The 21782-nt window shown below is 38.8% G+C and overlaps 1 protein-coding gene and 1 long non-coding RNA gene across 2 annotated transcripts in view; both read left to right on the top strand.

Annotated features, from left to right (window-relative positions):
• LOC136258710 (uncharacterized) overlaps window positions 1-21782 on the top strand; it is a 126497-nt gene that overhangs the window by 53738 nt on the left and 50977 nt on the right. The window lies entirely within an intron of this gene.
• Window positions 6454-20549, top strand: LOC136258718 (uncharacterized). Its single transcript, XM_066052060.1, has 3 exons — window positions 6454-6533; window positions 13119-15977; window positions 20033-20549. The coding sequence occupies exons 2-3, from the start codon at window positions 13136-13138 to the stop codon at window positions 20440-20442; spliced, it is 3252 nt and encodes a 1083-aa protein (XP_065908132.1). The 5' UTR covers window positions 6454-6533; window positions 13119-13135; the 3' UTR covers window positions 20443-20549.

Raw genomic sequence — 21782 nt, 5'->3', positions numbered from 1 at the left:
ATCAGCTAGAAGAAGTTACCTTGTGGAGAGTTCAGCTACAAAGAAACCATGTTGTAGAGAGTTCAGCTGCAAACAAATCACCTATAGAGAGTTCAGCTACAAACAAATCGCCCTGTAGAGAGATCAGCTAGAAGAAGTTATCTTGTAGAGAGTTCAGCTACAAAGAAACCATCATGTAGAGAGTTCAGCTGCAAACAAATCACCTGTAGAGAGTTCAGCTACAAACAAATCTCCCTGTAGAGAGATCAGCTAGAAGAAGTTTCCTTGTAGAGAGTTCAGCTACAAACAAATCACCCTGTAGAAAGATCAGCTAGAAGAAGTTACCTTGTGGAGAGTTCAGCTACAAAGAAACCATGTTGTAGAGAGTTCAGCTGCAAACAAATCACCTATAGAGAGTTCAGCTACAAACAAATCTCCCTGTAGAGAGATCAGCTAGAAGAAGTTATCTTGTAGAGAGTTCAGCTACAAAGAAACCATCATGTAGAGAGTTCAGCTGCAAACAAATCGCCTGTAGAGAGTTCAGCTACAAACAAATCTCCCTGTAGAGAGATCAGTTAGAAGAAATTTCCTTGCAGAGAGTTCAGCTACAAACAAATCACCCTGTAGAAAGATCAGCTAGAAGGAGTCACCTTGTAGAGAGTTCAGTTACAAAGAAACCATCATGTAGAGAATTCAGTTACAAACTAGTGACCTTGTAGAGACATCAGCTAAAAGAAATTACCTTGTAGAGAGTTCAGCTACAAAGAAACCACCATATAGAGAGTTCGGCTGCAAACAAATCACCTGTAGAGAGTTCAGCTAGAAGAAGTTATCTTGTAGAGAGTTCAGCTACAAAGAAACCATCATGTAGAGAGTTCAGCTGCAAACAAATCACCTGTAGAGAATTCAGCTACAAACAAATCTCCCTGTAGAGAGATCAGTTAGAAGAAGTTTCCTTGTAGAGAGTTCAGCTACAAACAAATCACCCTGTAGAAAGATCAGCTAGAAGAAGTTATCTTGTAGAGAGTTCAGCTACAAAGAAACCATCATGTAGAGAGTTCAGCTGCAAACAAATCACCTGTAGAGAGTTCAGCTACAAACAAATCTCCCTGTAGAGAGATCAGTTAGAAGAAGTTTCCTTGTAGAGAGTTCAGCTACAAACAAATCACCCTGTAGAAAGATCAGCTAGAAGGAGTCACCTTGTAGAGAGTTCAGTTACAAAGAAACCATCATGTAGAGAGTTCAGCTACAATCTAGTGATCTTGTAGAGACATCAGCTAAAATAAATTACCTTGTACAGAGTTCAGCTACAAAGAAACCATCATGTAGAGCTTTGCTCCAGGTATGTTCACAAGCCATATTTGGCAGGTTTTAGTAAACCTACTTTTTGAAACCTACCAACAATGATTCAGAAACATACCTCTGTAGACAGTTCAGCTGCAAACAAATCACCTGTAGAGAGTTCAGCTACAGACAAATCTATCAGTTACCTTGTAGAGAGTTCTGCTACAAAGAAACCATCATGTAGAGAGTTCAGCTGCAAACAAATCACCTGTAGAGAGTTCAGCTACAAACAAATCTCCCTGTAGAGAGATCAGCTAGAAGAAGTTTCCTTGTAGAGAATTCAGCTACAAACAAATCACCCTGTAGAAAGATCAGCTAGAAGAAGTCACCTTGTAGAGAGTTCAGTTACACAGAAACCACCATATAGAGAGTTCAGCTACAAACTAGTGACCTTGTAGAGACATCAGTTACCTTGTAGAGAGTTCTGCTACAAAGAAACCATCATGTAGAGAGTTCAGCTGCAAACAAATCACCTGTAGAGAGTTCAGCTACAAACAAATCTCCCTGTAGAGAGATCAGTTAGAAGAAGTTTCCTTGTAGAGAGTTCAGCTACAAACAAATCACCCTGTAGAAAGATCAGCTAGAAGGAGTCACCTTGTATAGAGTTCAGTTACAAAGAAATCATCATGTAGAGAGTTCAGCTACAAACTAGTGATCTTGTAGAGACATCAGCTAAAATAAATTACCTTGTACAGAGTTTAGCTACAAATAAACCATCATGTAGAGCCTCGCTCCAGGTATGTTCACAAGCCATCTTTGGCAGGTTTTAGTAAACCTACTTTTTGAAACCTACCAACAATGGTTCAGGAACATACTTCTGTAGACAGTTCAGCTGCAAACAAATCACCTGTAGAGAGTTCAGCTACAAACAAATCTCCCTGTAGAGAGTTCAGCTACAAACAAATCTCCCTGTAGAGAGATCAGCTAAAAGAAATTACCTTGTAGAGAGTTCAGCTACAAAGAAACCATCATGTAGAGAGCTCAGCTGCAAACAAATCACCTGTAGAGAGTTCAGCTACAAACAAATCTCCCTGTAGAGAGATCAGCTAGAAGAAGTTTCCTTGTAGAGAATTCAGCTACAAACAAATCACCCTGTAGAAAGATCAGCTAGAAGAAGTCACCCTGTAGAGAGTTCAGTTACAAAGAAACTATCATGTTGAGAGTTCAGCTGCAAACAAATCTCCCTGTAGAAAGATCAGCTAGAAGAAGTCACCTTGTAGAGAGTTCAGCTACAAAGAACCATCATGTAGAGAGTTCAGCTGCAAACAAATCACCAGTAGAGAGTTCTGCTACAAACAAATCTCCCTGTAGAAAGATCAGCTAGAAGAAGTTACCTTGTAGAGAGTTCAGCTTCAAAGAAATCACCCTGTAGAAAATTCAGCCACAAACAAATTGCCCTGTAGAAAGATTAGTTAGAAGAAGTTACCTTGTGGAGAGTTCAGCTACAAAGAAACCATTCTTTAAAGAGCTCAGCTGCAAACAAATCACCTGCACAGAATTCAGCTACAAACAAACCACCCTGTAGAGAGATCAGCTAGAAGAAGTTACCTTGTAGATAGTTCAGCTACAAGCAAATCACCCTGTAGAGAGATCAGCTAGAAGAAGTTACCTTGTATATTATTCAGCGACTAACAATTCACCCTGTAGAGAGGGCATTAAGAAGAAGTCACCTTGTAGAGTGTTCAGTTACAAAGAAACCACCATGGAGAGTTCTGTAATAAATATATGTATTATATATATAATTTGTACATTTACTGATAAAATCAGAAATATTTAAAGTACATCTGCTTCATCTTTTCTTCTTCCTGTGGTAAAGAAAAAAAATACAGGTTAAAAAAGTCCCAAAGCCGGCCAGTGGTATACAAATACAAAAAGAAATGAAATCTAATCCAAAACAGCCAAGCTGTAAAAAAACAGTGCGGCCCTCAAAAAGGCTATGGTGAAAAAAGATGTGAAATCCAAGGTGGCGGCCAAGAAATGGCTGTGATGGTAGGTTAATGGTAAAAATTTTAACAACGGCAATTTAGGTGAATTTTTTGCCAAGACCAAGCAGCACAAAAATTCACCTGAATTGTCGTTATTAAAATTTTTACCATTAACCTACCATCACAGCCATTTCTTGGCCGCCACCTTGGATTTCACATCTTTTTTCACCATAGCCTTTTTGAGGGCCGCACTGTTTTTTTACAGCTTGGCTGTTTTGGATTAGATCATAGTAACAGGGAGCTCCTAATCTGACCAGTTCAGATGACATCTGTAAGTACTCTTCCTTGGTCTGCTTTCAATCTCTATCGATCTCTCAGTATCTATACAATTATAACTGTAAAGTGCACTTATAACTGTAGTCTTGTATTTTCCCATTGGCTTTCTGTACTTCGATACAGTGTGAATGATTCCCAGCATGTTTTTGGTGTCAATATATATAGTCCTGTAAGTCCAAGGGGGGAAGTTAAGGAGGGGCAAAGCTTTCTTTGGTTCTCCCCCTCAGATCCACTTGCAGTTTGTGGTTATTTCACTTTTAGTGCCACTCATAGGCGGCGGAAGGGGGTGGTAGGGGATTAGCCCCCCTCAGAATGATATCACGCCGAAATTATCCTTCTTGGAGTGGGGCTGAAAACCGTGATAAACATCGAAATACTCTAATAGAGCAGTCACTCTAATAAATCAGTCACAGTATTAGAGCAGTATAGTGAGCTATGCAAGGATTTTTATGTAGTTTAATATCAGCTATAAATACGTAGCTGGTGAGGTGGGCAGCTATTGTCAGCTGGCGGTGGCCTATTTTTATTTAATTTTTGGTCTCACCTTATCAAACCAGAGACAATGTATAGCGCCTCACTGCTTTCCATAAGTCTGGATCCGCCCCTGGTCAGCCCCCCTACTTCCTCCAACACTGATGCCACTGTTTATCATCAGGGCCGCCCACAGGGGGGGGGTGGGGGGACTGGGGAATTTTTCCTCGGGCCCCAGCCTGAAAGAGGCCCCAGGAGGCCCCATGAAGGGCCCCCTGAATACCTCTTTAAAAGATCGATATACTCTAATAGAGCAGTCAGATCTAAATACTCTAATAGAGTAGTCACAGTATTCTTCAGAGGAGCAGTGTAGTAAGCTTATAGATAAGGAGATATATTGGTGAGAGGTAGCTATTGTCATTGTTACAGGTCATGACCTTTTTTTTTTTTTTGGTCCTCAACTTACAGCTTGGGTAAAATTGTGATTCAAAATGGAAACCTCCTTGCCTCTGGGGCCCCACTTTAACTCTTTGCCCTGGGTCCCTTAATTTCTCTGGGCGGCCCTGTTTATCATCCCTATTGACTCAAAACTTTCCTGGTCACAACACATCAAAGAGATCTCTAAAAAGTATTTTTTTTACAGCAAAATCTTCAAAACTGTCCTCCATCGATTAAAGCAAACTGTTATAAATCATTAGATAAAATGTTTTAGAGTACGCTTGTGTTGATTGGGCACCACATACAAATAAGGACATATTGAATCAGTTCAATGATGTGCTGCAAGGATTGTTTTTAACAACTATTCCACCTCTTCAAGTGTTACTGACTCAGAAATGTTACAAAGACTAAACTGGAAGCCACTGGTACATTGTCAGAACCAACTAAAAGCCATCACTACTGTATGTTTAAAATTATTCACAATCTCATCGATATAGCTACCTGCCAATATCCATCTAATGCTGCTTTCATCTGACCATTACACCCAAGGTCACCAAATGAGGTTCCAGCAACCAATGACAAGAATCAACTCCTAATCATCATTCTTTCCCTCCTCAATAAAAATTTGGAACTCATGAAGTGATGATATCGTATCATGCACAACACTAGAACAGTTTTTCAAACAAAAACTATAGCTGGGCTAGAGTTGATTATTTAATCATTTATTGTAATTCACCAAATTGTTTTTTATACTCTTACTAGAGGTTTTGCACAGCAAATTAAAATACAATACAAAATAAACTTCGAGCGCTAATCGGATGGCTGCGGGTTGGAGGCTGCCCAGGTAGCTACACTTATGGATTATTTCTCCTTTCTCCACTTTTTCAAACATACTTTGTGTAACAACTTTAAACAGGCTGTAGGGCCAGGTGTCCTACAGGCCTTCAGCACTTGTGCTGTAAAGCCTTAATGCCCCCCCTCCACCTGTGTAAAGTCTTTGCTTGCAAAGTTGACACAGTAGCTAATAATAATAAATATAAATAAATAAATAACAGGGGTGGATCTAGGATTTATAAAAGAGGGGGGGGGGAGGGCTAACTCAAGGTACTAATCTCTTTGGGTAGAGGTGTGAACTAGGGGGGTCTGCATGCCCCCAGGAAAATTTTGAAAAATACATGCTAAAATACTGCAATTTGGGGACATTTCCACATAAAATTCATAATATTTTCTGCCTGTAGATATTTTATATACTGCCTTTAGATTATAGGTATGGCTCTCTGAAGCACTTTGTTAATGGAAAAGTTTGGGTAGGTACAGACAACCAAGTACATGATGCACCCCTCTCACAATTGCACAATACTGAATAGGTGCATGTTAGAATAATAATGTTGGAAGTTACAAGATTGAATCTGAGAGCATTTTCAATGGAAATTGTGTACCTGAATTAAGTATTGCCATACATATTAACTACACAAGTAGATGAATGAAGCCCTTTAAACAGACCAATGCACTTCATTGTATGTATAGGTGCAGGCAGATTTGGAAAAATTCCATAACAGAATCAACTACATGTTTCCAGTGAATGTTCTATTAGAGTAGTTAGCTGACTGCTCTATTAGAGTATCTCGATCTTGTACACTTTCAATGCTGATCCGGGTCCTTGTTGCATAAACTTTAGCATAAATCCACTGATAATACCTAGGAAAGATGTTTATAAGGTGGTTTTATGAGTATTATTAGTGATCATATAATTATGCTGAGACAAAATTTCATTATAATACTCAGCATATTGATCAAGTAAAGCCTAAATATGAAGGGGGAGGGCTTCAGCCCCAAACGCCCCCTCCTGGATCCGCCCCTGAATAAATAGCGAGAAGCCATATCGCGAAATTAAAATCACAAAAACCTGTAAAATTCGATTGTGGATTTTTAAGTTTGACATTGTGGATACCGAGTAGCGAATAGTTTGTCTTTGACTGATGATTCAGTGCAAGTTGTTTGACGTCGCTATTCAAGTTTGCCGAAATTGAAAAAAGTCTTGTAAGTTACGCGTGTGCATCAGCTTATAGCTAACTGTGTCACGTAGCAGTGAAGTAGAATTGGTTAGTCATATTTGTGAGTGTTTTGCAGTATAGTTGTGAGTGTATATTCTGTATGTTGGTAGTTATACGCTGGCTAATGCCTGAGAACGCGCTCCTCGGCTCGGAATGCTGCAGCTAGCTATTAGTTCCCGACTCAAGCCGCTTTGTCTTGTAGCTGTAGTTTTGAGTTTTCGGTGCCTGAAATTATCTGCCACAAATGATTATTGTGAAGAGAGTTGACATATAGTTTGTTATGTGGTATAATATAATTCATGTGAGAGTCAATTAAGGTTTGCCATATATAGCTGTTCTATTATCAAGAGCCTATTTTATGTCTAGATGTAGGTAATGAATAATTTTGTATGTTTTCTATATCAAAGGTTGTATTGCAGAGATAAGGTTGTATTGCAGAGATACGGTCGAATTGACACGAGCGACAGAAACAAACTGCTAACTTTAATACAATTTCTACTAATCTCTAACAATCAAAAGAAAACTTACAACAATATTGCATCACGTGAATTACATCATATCAAAATGGCCTAATGATACATTACATAATTCTAGTTCAAGTTCTAACAGGTTGTTCTTAGACTGTCAAATTATCTCTTGGGTTCATTGAGTATGTCATCCCATGATGTCGTGGGCTAGGTAATGGTGAGATTGATTCATATCATTGGTTCACCGGATAACCTAGCAGGGGCCAATAATGCAGGACTTCTTCGCTTATAGCTACACGGTCAGGTGTAGCACAGGTGCAATGTTAGGAAAAAAGTTAATTGCAAAATAAACAGCTGGATCTAGCTGGTCTGGTTAGAGCAAGAAGTATTAAAAGTTTTAATGACAACATTTTCAGGGAGAAGTTCGTGTTGATGTCCAAGCTTAACATAATGTGATGTGACATTGTACATGTCCCATGTATATGAGTATCTTGCCGGAGGAGGTCTTTTGTTATAAACTCCCTTCATGAGCCTAGTAACTGTAGGATGTTGATCTACTGGGTAGCCATCTATAGTGTACTCTGTCATGAGTAGTTGACATGGAAGAATGGTACACATTTAATGAGTGATACTTCTACCCATCCAGGTATAATTCTGCCAAAAAATTTGCTATATCGCAGATAGGACCTGAAATAGGATTTCTAGGAAGGAGAAGTTGTGCAATCTAGAGGATTTGTCTCTCAGAGGAGAGGACAAGATCTGTATAGCTGCCTCTGAAAGGACTCAGATCACAGAGTGGTTGCCAGCTATTCAGACAGTGAGATGAACATATCAACATCCCACCCATCTCCAACCCATTGATATATCCTCCATTAGGCAGAGCCTTAGTCATCGGATAGAACTCAATCCTGTTAGAACAACCGGCTAGTATTGGAACAGTCAAAAAGGCCGATAAATGTGATCAGGTGGTGGGTTATATACTGCAGATATCACAATGATGTCATTCAACAACCTTTGGGTAGATTTTATCTTTTGCCATAGGTTGTTTCATTGGTCCTACAAAAAAAAGGCAAACACATAATTATATGTTTTGTACCTACTCGCCCCCTCATTTAAGGAGCTCACTATCTGCCAATCTAGTGACTACTGCTGTAGTTGTGGCCATAGTTTTGGTCTACAATACAGTAATGTGCCCTTTGTTGCACTCTCTGACATGACGAGTCTACTCCTAGGGATTGGAACCTTGGCTTGTGTACTGACACAGACAGTATGGATGCCTCCACATGGTGAAGAGAGTCTTGAGGGGCTCTGTAAAAGTGCTTTTGGCATGGCCAATGGAATCTGATCTCACAGTCTGGCAGCAGTATTTCTCTTCCTGAATGGCAGGATGAATACTATATCTCAAACATGTTTTTGTCGCACAGGAGCTACACTTACGCTGCCACCTCTTCCAGCAGATGTCTCCCTGACCCGCTCCATATCCACACTCCCACCGTTTCCAGTTTATTTGGGAGCAAAATCTGAACCCCTGTGGATTATGGCAAACCATTATTATCTGTGGTTGTAGAGAGTATTTCTACTCTCCCTATACACCAAGCTGGTTGAAAAAAATGGTGGGAATTTGTGGACTTGTTCACCTTACTGTCAGAGGACACTGGACACACCTCAGAGTTTATAGGAGGACATATTTGCAATAGCTTCCACTGGCTATTTGGTGTCAGTCCCTGCCATTGACTGACCCCTTAGATTACGAAAAGCCATATCAGATATCCTTATTTGGTCTCAAGCATTTTTGAAGTACAGTGTAACATTATCTTCTGCTGAGTCCACCACTAAGGAAGAGTCATTGAGGCTTCTAGCCCACATGTTTAGCAACCTGAAATTTAAGGGGGCACCCAATGGGTGCAGTACGACTGCACTTACCGAGAATGGGCCGCGCGCGGCTAAAGGCACCTGAGTGTGAAGTGAACTCAACATACAAATGTTTAAGGAGTGTCTTGCTCCACAATTAAGATACCCGTGGACACAACCAACGTTTCGTCACCCCTTTTGCTAGAACTGATACATATTTAAATTCTTTCCTACCCTCTGCTATCAATTTGTGGAATTCTCTACCTGATTCATTAGTTGAACTGGATGATTTAAACAAATTTAAAGATGATTTATCCTTATACCTCTTCCCAACAGACTGATTTTATGTATGATTATCTGTGTGTTTATACTCTTTCTGTGAGTTCTACACAGTCAAAAAAAAAATTTCTCCTTTCCTAGTGGAGAGGCCTCCATGGGTGACACTTCAAGACAGCAGAGAAAAGATCCTCCCCTTCTTTGCAGGGCTGTTGCCTATGCAACTTTGAGGGAAAGCGTACCAGAAAAATGCTGATTCTCACACACTTGTTACAACTGTGGGGGTCGTCATAAAGCTCCTGAGTGTTCTAGCCCCCCTGAATAGCTGAGACCACATAAACTGTACTAGGAACTTCATTGTTTCATATCTGTAGGTCTGCATTTTGCACTTAATCATTTACTGAGACTTGTTTTATAATAAGTATTAGTTGAAGATTCAATTGTTGGCAGCTAGAGATTAATAAAGAAGGGTACAAAGTAGACTATGAAATGGAGTCTTCACATTTACAATTAGTACAGTGGAACCTGTCTATAATGGTCACCTTGGAACCAGGCCTTTATATACAGGTCAGCGTTGAAACCGGGTCGGGTCATCCGGGTCTGACCTGGATTGGATCACGCGAGAAACGAAATTGTTCTTTTGACGACGTGGAACTTATAAATGCTATCGCGTAGCTCTTTCGTGAGCCACGCCCACTTATCGCATTACCAACATATGCTCAGCCACGTCCATCTGTTAGTAAGTGCAGTATGTAGCACGAAACTGAGGGTATCTATGGTGAGGGGTAGGTATTGTCAGTAGTTGAAGACCTTTTTTTTTTTTTTTTTTTGGTCTTCAACCTACAGCTAGGCTGAAGTTACATTTACTCAACATGAATCGAACGCTCAAAATGTAGACTCGTTCGCTCGCTCGAGACTAGCCGAAACACGTCTTGGCTTTAATTAATCCGGGTCACATCCAGGTCAATCCGGGTCAAATCCGGGCCTGACCCGGATTGCTATCCGGGTCAGTGGGTCATCCGGGTCAGCAGTAGTGACCCGGTTTCAACGTTGATACAGGTGGCAGTTATAGAGAAAACCTGCACAAGGTGGTCTGCAGCATTTTAGTGGCCATGACCGTTATAAATGAATGATTATTATTAAGAGGCTCGTACCAACCGCAATGCAATAATACTTTAGTACAAAAATGGTAGGGTGAAATGTTGGTTATAGTTATTAAGCAATGAAGCCTGATAGATTATATAGTATTCATTGAAAGGCAGGAAGTGTGATAATTGTGCATTAATTGAAATGGTGCTGTGGTGCTAGGTAGTTTGCTTAACAAACCACCATAGAAGGTAGCAACTGCTATACAAAGGAGAAAGTTATGTATACAGTGATTCATAGGTGAATTATTGGTTGGCCGTTATACATGTTAAACAGGTGACCACTTAATGCAGGCCACAATATATACAAATATTTGGGACCTCGTGACCATGGCCATTATCATGGCAAAGGTGGCTGCTTAATCCAGGTGACCGTAACACAGGTTCCACTGTACCACTTACTGTCAGTCTGACTGCCATAGGTGTCAATTAGCATGTTCAATTGAGACCTCACTAGCATAAGGACCCATAGTATGGGCCTTATGTAATTGGTATTATTTTGGTCCTTGCTTGTGCCTAGGCTCCTGGAGCTCTGGAAGATTATACAGCAGGTACATTTGTGCTGTCAGCCATCCTCTAGTGGGTATATACTACAAGTCACTATTTATGTGCATGGCCTAAATGGAGACTTGTCCACTCACTCTGTGCTGCCCCCCTTCCTTACTGCACACATGACTTCATACATTCCCTAGCAGCTTTCTTACCCAATGATTATGCACATTGGGGTGCAGCACAAGTTAGGGTTAACTTTCCGTCATTTGGACATGCCAGTTATCCCTTTTTTTTAGCCAGATATAAATCTCCAATCTCACTTCAGGTATACACTTTGATCTTCTGGCTCTCAATACTTACCAACCAAGGAGATTAAGCCGTCCAAGCTGTCAAAGGGCTGCTACGCTAAACTCCCTCCTTGTGGTAGAGGAATGGTCACATGAGCTCTCAACCCACCCTGACACTATTTATGTGGCTAAGAGGTCTAACGGAGGAGGGATTTTGAATTGGTTTCAGTCATCAGCATTCTGCAGAAGAACATGTTTTCTCAAAACCCTTCTAAAATTTTAGACTAGAAGTAGTCCTAAGCAGAATGTAAAGGTCCAGTCCAGCCTCTTCAGTACACATTAGCTTAGTGGGTTCCATACCAAAGAAGGACAAACTGGGAAAATGCATGGAGGCTTTGTTTTAACGATGAAATTTCAACAGAGTGCTCTTCAGTCTGTCAAAATTTTCACTGATGCTCTCCAGTGGATCATAGGGGATACCAAAGCTACTCCACTACTTGGATGATTTTATATTCATGGTAGGGTCCTTTGAAGATGCCAAGGCCAGTAAAGAACATTAGTGGGCACCTTCAATCAGTTGGGGATCTCCTTGGAGCCCTCAAAACTGGAAGGCCCCACAACTTGCTTAATCTTTCTAGAATTGAGGTTGATATAGTTTTCTTGCAAATTCATCTTAAAGCTGGTGAAACTAAAAGAAGCCCTGTCAGTGCTGTCGCCACATTGTCCAAGCCAGGCAAAAGAAGCTTAACCAAAGAGCACTTGTAGAGTCTGACTTGCCTGCTGCAACATGCCAACAAAGTGGTTCAACCAGGAGGACCTTTTATCCATTGTATTTATGCCCTACAAAACATGGATAGTTCCCCAAAATACCTTATTAGACTGACCAGAGCAGCTCAGGCCGACATCCTGTGGAGATATTTATTTGCAGACAATTGGAGTGGTGTGCCCATAGCATGAAACTTAATGTGCTACATTCACAAGATCTGGGTGTACTTAGATACCTCAAAATTATGGGGATGTGGGGGCTTATTGGAATAAGGATCAGTTTCAAATAGAATGGTCTCACTGTGGACAATTTGACAGTGGTGTATGTGATCTGTTCAATGTACAGTCAAGAGCCTCACTTGATGCACCTCATAAAACTTTTAGTATTTTTTTCTGGTTTACTGCTGCTCATATAGAAGGGAAAAGCAACACATGTGCTGATGCCTTGTCTCGTAATAACTCAAAGTCTGTTTCTATCACAGATGTCTCAAACTCATCACGGTCCATTGGTGGTTTCTCCTCAACTGGTGAACTAAACACAACATGGATGTCCATGTCCTGGTTCAAAATTACTTGTCACCACTTTAGCTCCCTCTACCCATAAGACTTACCCTCTTTGTTTAGTTAGAATCAGCTTAAGTGGCACGAATATCCCTGGAATGTAGGCAGACATCAATCTGGTTGCATTTGTGAGTATGTCCTACCCACCACTGCTGCAGGTACTAAGAACCCAGCTCATGAAATCTACAAGTGTCTGTTTACGTGATCCAAAATGGTTCACTCTGCCTGCTCTGAGATGTAATATCACAGCACCCCAACACCCATTACTCCATTCCCTTTAAATTGTATACTGATGCTTATGGCTTGCTCCTACCCATCTGTACTGTACAACAACTTACAATTAAACTTGTATATTAAAAATAAAAAAGTACATGCCGCTGGTGAGTTTGTTATTGTGGTGTAAAATGGTGGCCAAATGCTGCTTCAGTTAGCCTCCAGCCTTGCGACTGTGAGACTGGCAGAAAGATGAAAATGGTGATTTCTTTAAACAAAATACTATATCCGGCTGTGTATAAATGTTTTCTTGTTCTTAGTGCTACAAAAAATATAGCATTCCATGCCAAATATAGCACCCGGATTTGGCCTTGTGCTATATTTGTCTCTCAACCAGATCCCGTGCTATATTTTTTGTATTGCACTCACAGCAGTGTTTTAACTAGGATGTACATGTACATGGTGTTTTGCTTAATAATGAATGTTTTAGCTATGTAAGTTTTACATTTCCCAGATTGAATTGTACTACCCATGGAGATGATGAAGAAATATTTCATTTGCATGGCTGGTAATTTGTGTGTTGGAAAATCAAGCATTGTAGAAAGGTTTCAGTCCTCAGATTCTTATAAACTGAGCTGTCAACTCAGTATGTGTGTATGTGAATACTTTGAATTTAAACTGGTATTTAATAAGGAAGTTGCACACCTAGTTGTTTATGATTGCACCGGAAATGAAACATTTTGGACGGATTCATTTCAACTGAATGATTTTTTAAGATGTGCCATTGGTTGTTTGCTAGTATTAGATATTACCAATCAATGTTCTTTTGATGCTATTCCACAGTTGCTTAATAAAGTAAAGACACTGGATATAAGTATTAAAGTCCTGCTGGTGGGAGCTAAATGTGATTTAGAATCTGAGCGTGTTATTTCTCATGATCAAGCTGAAGAGCTTGCAAATAAACTTGGCATCATGTATATTGAGACTAGTGCCAAGACAGGCTATAACGTTGATGAAGCCTTCAAAATGTTATTAGAACAATGTTTTAAAGATATCAATGCTTGTGTCAAAATACAACACATCTTTGGAAAAACCTGCATTCAAATAGACACTCCAAACCAAGAAACTAGTCAAAAAATAATCCTCCCAAACCAATTTCTAGAAAAAAAGAGTCATCAGCAGAGAGATGATAATATTAAACTACTGCAACAAAGCTTAGACAAAGCTAAAAGAGAGCATAAAACTGTACCAATTAGATTTCTTAAAATTTTGTTGACAGGCTGTGGAGCTGCAGGTAAAACCAGTTTAGGTCATTTATTATTAAAGAGGAAATTCATCACAGAACACCACAGCACTAACGTTGTACATGCTAATCATGCAGTGTCAGTTTCTAAAGCTGTTATTAGGTCATCTTCTGTCAAAGAAAAAGAAGTGAGGTGGGTTGAACTTGGGTTTGACCTTCAAATAAATCACCTTCAGTCTGTTTTACTGTCTTCCTACAAACTACCAGTGCCTACTACAAATGTAAGCAAACCAACTGCTCAGTTGTTGGAGTCGTCTCAGTCAAATACAGAAAAAAATGAGTCTAGCTACAGTTCATTTATGAAAAGTATTACAATACCAAGTACAGTCATAGAATGGGTTTCAAAGTGGTTTAGTGATGATTCAGTGAAGAGAGAAAAATTATTAAGTTTTAATAACATTCTTGATAGTAGCCTTGGCCGAACATTTGATGACAGTTCTGATACACTAGTCTACCATCCTGATGAGGAGCTGAATGTTATTACTTTGCTGGATACAGGTGGCCAGCCTGAGTATATCCATTTGTTACCTACCATTAATGTTTACCACACTGTCAGTATTATACTTCATGACTTGTCAAAGAAACTTGATGACCAAGTATTGGTGAAGTACAGTCAACATGGCAAACTAATGATCACACCATATCACTTGAACTATTCTAATATTGAAATGATCAAACTGCTCATGTCAGCTGTCAATGATGCTGCAGAAAGACCATCCTCTCATATACCACAATTGGTCTCACATCCTGGTACTGACCAAAACTCATATTTGTGTCTGGTGGGTACTCATGCTGATCAGGTAACTTTAGATTGCATCAATGATACTGCTAGCAAGCTTACCACTATGGTAGAGAACATGAAATGTCATGCAATAATATGGCAGAATACAAATGGAGATGTTCTCTTTCCAGTAGACAACACCACTGCTGGTAGTACAAATGAAGACCCAGTTGCAGACGTAATTCGGAACAAAATAGAGAAGTTGACTTTAACAACAGATGTCTATGAAATTCCTGTTACTTGGATGCTGCTAGAGCTAGAAATCCAGAAATTTTGTGCTAAAGAGAAACGATCAAACATGTCATTTCAAGAATGCATTGCGTTGGCTAGATCCAGTGCCCTAATCTGTGATGTGGAAGAAGTTAAAAAAGTTCTCAGGTATTATCATCTGTTAGGAGTCCTGTTGTATTATGAGGAAGTTCCTGGTTTGTGTGATTATGTCATCACAGATCACCAGTGGTTTTTTGACAAGTTGAGCAGTGTTGTGTGCCTCACATTCCAGGATGGGTCCAGCAATCATTCTGCCATCCAAAAGTTGAAATGTCAAGGGTTGTTTTCCAAAGAGTTATTTCAGCATGTTAATTGGACAGGTGAAATTAAAATAGAATTCTTTTTGTTACTTCTAGCTCGCATGAAGATTATTGCTCCAATTATCACAGGAAAGAACAAAGATGAATTCTTTTTATTAGACAACACGGAATATTTTATACCATTCATTCTGCCAAGTTATCCAACTCACCAAAAAAACCAATACCTTCTCCATTATGGATACATACAAGGCAAGCAGTTATTGATAAGATTCCAATCAGGCCTCCTACCTAGAGGAGTCTTTTGTTGTTTGGTAGTTGAACTACTTAAAAATTCGCCAGCTGGCTGGCATCCTCACTTGTCTAAAGGAAACACTCATCATACTTTCAGGAACCTCATAACATTCAGTTTACCCAATGCTTATTCTCTGTCCTTGTTTGATGGTATATCTCATTTGGAAGTACAGATCAGGCACCTTCAAGAAAACTATTCCTCTATCCATTTTGAAGTGTACGAGAGTTTGGTTCGTGCATTAACTGAAGTTTGTCAACATTTAAATTTTGATCACAACAGATTACAGTATGGTTTTCTGTGTCAGTCATGTAGTGATAATCCTGATGATCACATTGCTACTGTTCCTGCTGCTGTAACTCCTTCATTACGTTATGCCGAGTGTAGTATTAACAGTACACATCATGTACAATTGACCTCATCACATCTAATGTGGATTTTTCCTCCTGATCAAGTTCCGACAATCAGTGGTAAGTTAGCCTTACATTACAGTTTTGCATAGTGTAATACGTATGTGTATCTAGTTTAGTGCACTCGATTAAATTAACAACATGCTCTACTTGACACTAAACTGACTAGCGAATGTGTTATAATAACAAGCATATTATGTAAAATTAGAATACAGTAGTGCCCCAATAAAAGTACTGAAACAAGCTGGATTAGAGTAGTGTGTAATACCCAAAACAAGCAAATATCCTTACTGTGCTATGAAGATTCTATAATTGAAATGTATGGATATTTGCTTCTTATTGTTTACAGTAATTGGACATTGCACACTACTCTTTTCAGTACTGTTTATTCAAGTTGTCCCTGCTCTAGTTCTTAATTTTTGTTTGTGATTGCTGCATAGTTTGTGGAAATTTATGGAAGAAGGACCTGTTCACTTCCTTTCATCGTGTTCAAAAAGAATGGATTTCCAAGTTTTGGTTACCCATCAACCATATCAAGAGATTTACTTGTGTCTGTAGTAGATATTTCAAATGGCGATATCAGTAATGGGCCTAACAAGCACTTGGGAGTTAGATTTGCTCCGCCAAAGAAATGGGGCACAGCCATGGCACATAGGCTCACACAAAGAGTTGTGAAACTTGCGTTTTCTTGGTTCCTGAAAAATACACACTTGTCGTGTTGTGCCCAGACATGCACATTGGCTTTCCTTGGTCACACTGTTGTGTGTCCTGATCAAGTGGATCAAACCAAAGCACTACATTTTATCCTTAGTTCCATTAATGTTTGAGTAAGTTAATGGAAAAATATTTATGCTGCTATCAGTACAGACACTGCCTGAAGACAGACTGGATGAGCTTGATATGAATGTGGCAATGAAGCCAGAAAAATTATATTTTGAAATTATCATTTGACAATTTGTGATGTTTTGAAAGTATCAATATCACTGTATCGTACAGTACGATATTGTTGTACTGTATAGTAGGGACCACAAAGGAGTAGGCGTGGCCCACAAAATAATATCACCTAAAAACCAGCCTCAATTTCCCCTGGTGATGATGAGATAGTATTGGTTAGGTAAAACCAAGCCCAAACAAGTTTTCAGATTGACCCGAAACACTTTCAGCAAGTAGCTAGGGGATTTAAAAAATACATTCAACAGAATTTTTTACTAGAGGTGTGTGATTATCTAGATATATTCGATTATCGAGATATCATAAGACTTATCGAGATAAGAATGATAGGTTTATTAGTCTAAATAATAGTAAACTTCCATAAATTATTTGTATACCTGATGGTGTAGGCACCTCTGGGGGCTCCAACTCTCCTACCACTTGTTAAGACCAACTTTTTTTCACTTTATTACAGTCTTCAAATTGCAATTTGTTCACTTTACTGGTTACAATATTGGTAGTTTACTAAAATAAATAATTGTTTCAGTTATCGAGATATGTTAGATAATCCAGATAAATTCAAAGGAAATATTGAGATATGTCTAAATTAGTCATCGCACACCTCTATTTTTTTACTGACCGAGTAACTGACTGGCTGATGGATGCCTTCAGACAAGCATAACTTGATAATGGCCAAGGCTATGGGCTTGATTTTTTCACTGTTCAATGTCACTTAGGCCTGAGAGGTGTCTTTTGGGATACTGCAGTATGCACAATGCATTCTTCATGGACTTACCAGTGTCCTCCTTTGTGTCCCATTATCTTTGCTGACAGCAAAAAGTATCGATTTGGCGGTAGCACATGATGGTTTCCCTTCATAATGGAAATTGTCCGTATTTTTCGTAGTGGCTATTTTGATTTCAGAGGTGCTTTTCAAACAGTTCTTGATTCATACTACTGTGTAACAGGTTGAACATACGTAGCCTACAACAAAGTGTAATAGATACTTTACTTTTCAGACAATAGTTGATGTAACTGGGGCACGCAGCACCATTTCTTTCTTTCGGTATGCGTAGATTGCAAAGGTGCTTTTCGAACAGTTCTTGATTCAAAATGCTGTGTAATGGGTGGAAAATACAGTGGCTGACAACGAAGCGTAATAGATACTTCACTTTTCAGACGTTATTTGATAAAGCTGGGGTGCACGGCGCCATTTCAGATGCAGTATATATGCATGGGTTCACCAGTCATAATAATTATATACAAAAAAGGTTAGCAAACAAGTACACAAGAAAATTTTGGAATTTTCAACTAGAGTAGGGACCATAGTACATTGATAAAAAGTACTGAAACAAGCTGGAGTAGTGCACGATATTAAATCACAGTAAAACAATAAGAAGTGTTATTTCCCTATTGTGCATTTCCAATATGGTATCTTGAGCACAGTAGGGATATAACACTTCTTAAGTGATTTAATATCGTCCACTACTCCAGCTTGTTTAAGTACTTTTTATCAATGTGCTATGGTCCCTACTCTAGTTAATAATTCCAAATTTTTGTTGTGTACTTGTTTTAATTACTATGTCTGTACATTAGTGGCAATAAAGGTAACCATACGTTAGAGATAATTGGCTAGGAATCCTTAAACCTACCTACCTTTTTAACTATAAATTACCCCTACAGGGAGGTATAAACATATTACATAATCTCAAAGCATGTGTTACAATAACTGTTACAATAACTGTTACAATAACTGTTACTGTAAACAGTGATGATAGTGGCGGCTATATAGTACCTATAAAAGCTTCCTGTAGGAATACTGAACAATAGAATATGTATAATTATGTGACTGAACACACATACCGTATAGTCCGGTTGTTAGGTGCATACACCTAATATAAGATCACGAAAAATATTGCAATTAACATATAGTTGTTAGGCGCTTGCACCTAATAAATAAACCTCGTTATGATTATTCTCTTGGGGTGGTGTGAATTGCAGTCATTACATGTACCAATTTTTTTAGTTCAGTTTTTGTGTACTGAATTCTTTGTGTGGAACACACTAAAAAAAATCACTTCACTTCTTAAGTATAGTGAAGGCACATATTATTTTTGGCTTCGTAATTTGTGAAATTTTGTTCTATAAACTAATAGCAAAACTCTAGCATTTCTTCTCTTGTATAGCTTAATCTCATATTGGAGCTTTGTGTTCGTCCACATGTGTTTATCAACCAGGATTATTACGAGAAATGGGTATACGTTTAACAGGTAATATGTGCTTAATACATACATGCGCTTAACAGCCAGACTCTATGGTAGTGAGGTATTCACTAGGACCTAGTATTCACTGTTGTGAATGTATCAATAACTGTTAGTTATGAGGTAGCAACTACTATATGAAAGCTATTTGCACACTGATTCAGAGGCAGAGGAGGGCGGTCACGCTTTAAACACTGCTAAAATATATTAAACAAATGGTTCGTTTATAACGTGCTGAAGAACACTAAGCTTACGACAGGAGTTACCACGTAATGTTTATTGCTGCTTCGTATGGTATGTGAAGGACTGAGATAATTGTGCCTGATATACATGACATTGAAAATGGTTGTTAAACAAAGGTGGCCAGTGATCGTTAGCACATGCACGTTCCACTTTATTAAACACACAAGGATCTTTTTGGCCTTTCCCTTCGGTACTACACATAAAACTTACACATTACTCAAATCATCCTTCATCAAGGGGAATCTAAGAAACCAAACAGATTTGTACATAAAAACATGTGGAAGTCATTTTAGGTTAAAATGTAGTGTTATTTTTATCTAAAACAGACAAAGCCTACACAGAAATCCAAAAAAACCAAATGAGAAAAACTGATATTATGGTATGGGTTGTATGTACTATTAAGGTTTTCACAAAAAATGGACAATCCTCGTTGTGAGCACACTATAATTGTTCATATTAGATTTCAATACCATAAAATGCTAAAGCAAGAGACAATCATGTGCAAATTTAATCTTTACATTATGTGCCGATGTGTACTACATGTCAATTGATGATCACCATTGTTTCATGTTGTAATGGTCCCTGCTAGTTTATAAAATTCTTTATACTTGTAGCTATAAAATAAGCATGTGTTTTCAGCATAACCTTATGTGGTCATGATTATTCATCACACAAATATAGACCCATTTGAAGATAATTCCACAAGCAGTGTCCTAACTGGAGACCATGAGGAAAATCCAACAGAATTAGCATCTTCACTTCCATCACATAGTGACCAACCTGCTATGAAGAGACCAGTCATGAGAGTACTACATGACATAGTAATACCAAGGGTAGCAGCTCACTGGTATATGCTGGCTGATTATTTGAAATATGAACTTGAGTACAAACAGTTAATACAGGAGACATGTAATAATGTTCCTTTGAAGTGTTGTGTGATGTTGCTAGAAGATTGGTTGACCAGCAAACGAGGAGTCTCCCCCAAGTCTTGGGGAGTTTTGATTAAGATTCTGAGAGAAATAAAGGTCCTGACTTCAGCAGTAGAAAAGATTGAAGAAGACCTAATAAAGGCTGGCGAAGAGATTTCATAACCTATGCCAATGCTTGTACAAAGAAAAGTAGCACACATGCAAACAGACATTATTACTAATTCATTAATTTTAATACCTGATTATTCATTGTAGAAATAATACTTTAATACAGCAAATACTAATGAAACAGTCTGCTCTCAAGGTTGGTTTTGATAGGATATTTTGAGCACGACAGCTTTGATTTTTGGGCACTGCTCAAAAGTAGGCCATTTTCAAAGAAAATTAGCTCAACTTGTAACGTCATGTAATATAGGTTACCATAACAGTCTTTACTAGTACTATAACAACCACAATGAATACAAGGTACAATACAACTTCATATATACGTACTACAATATGACTACATACGGGTACACATGTGTTAGTTAGTACTTATGTTACAAAACCAATTATGTTTACCGATTACAAGATTACCATAATAATAATGTGCAAATTACAACCCAATTACGGATACACAGTAACCAGTGTGTGTTACAGGTTTCTGTCTAAGTGTGTGTACTATGTCACATGTCCCTCCTGAGCTTAGTCGTACTTCAGTCTGTTAGGAAGTCTAATATCAGCACCTGTTTGAGTATTAGTCATGATTCTATCTCTTGGAGTCTAAGTAGTTTGAGGTGTGGTTGACATGGTGAAACTATCAGGAATATCTGGAGTACTGTCATTAGCTGTGGTCATTCTATGTTAAGGTGTTGTCTGTTTCTATGCACTAGATGTAACATAAGACCTTGGAGTGTCAGCATTAGACACAACTCTTCCTGGTGTTTGACTGTTTCCAGTTCTCACCCACACTAATGAATATCAGGTAAAGTGTCAGCTGGTTTTATACGATGTTGATGGTCATAGCTCTTTTTCTAGTTATCTTTAAAGTCCTTGTCCTTTTGTTGAAAGTCTGATAAAATGTGCAATTGTGGAGTCAATTGACTGGTTGTCTGGAGTATGTCACTAGTCGTGACTTTCCTTCTCATCAACATCTCTGCAGGGCTGTAGTTGCACCATGGCAGTGGTGTAGGTCGGTAGTTCATGTATGGGTCAGTGGTACATTGTAGCAAATCTTTCATTCCTTTTTGCCACACTATTGCACTGTGAGTAGTGAGGGCTGCTTGTGATGTGTTGGAAAGCATAAGTGTTGGCAAACTCTTTCATCTCGCTTGAATCAAATTTTAGTCCATTAGCACTGAGGGAACACCATGGTGGGAATTGATTTCAAGCTAGAAATCACAGCTTTTGATGTGGTAAAATTGAGCTTAAACACTTCTGGATATTTTGAGAAGCACTCCACAACTAAAAGGAAGGTTGAATCATTGAGCTGAAATAAGTCAGCTGTTACTCTTTCCCCAAGG

The sequence above is a fragment of the Dysidea avara genome, chromosome 6 (assembly GCF_963678975.1).
Source record: "Dysidea avara chromosome 6, odDysAvar1.4, whole genome shotgun sequence".
Taxonomy (NCBI): Eukaryota; Metazoa; Porifera; class Demospongiae; order Dictyoceratida; family Dysideidae; genus Dysidea; species Dysidea avara.
The sequence above is the reverse complement of the archived record's forward strand: the minus strand, read 5'-3'. Positions and strand labels throughout refer to the sequence as shown.

Coding starts and splice junctions, on each gene's coding strand:
- LOC136258718 (XM_066052060.1), top strand. CDS start 13,136: ATGGAGATGATGAAGAAATATTTCATTTGCATGGCTGGTAATTTGTGT. Junction 15,978..20,032: donor TCAAGTTCCGACAATCAGTG/GTAAGTTAGCCT, acceptor ACACAAATATAG/ACCCATTTGAAGATAATTCC.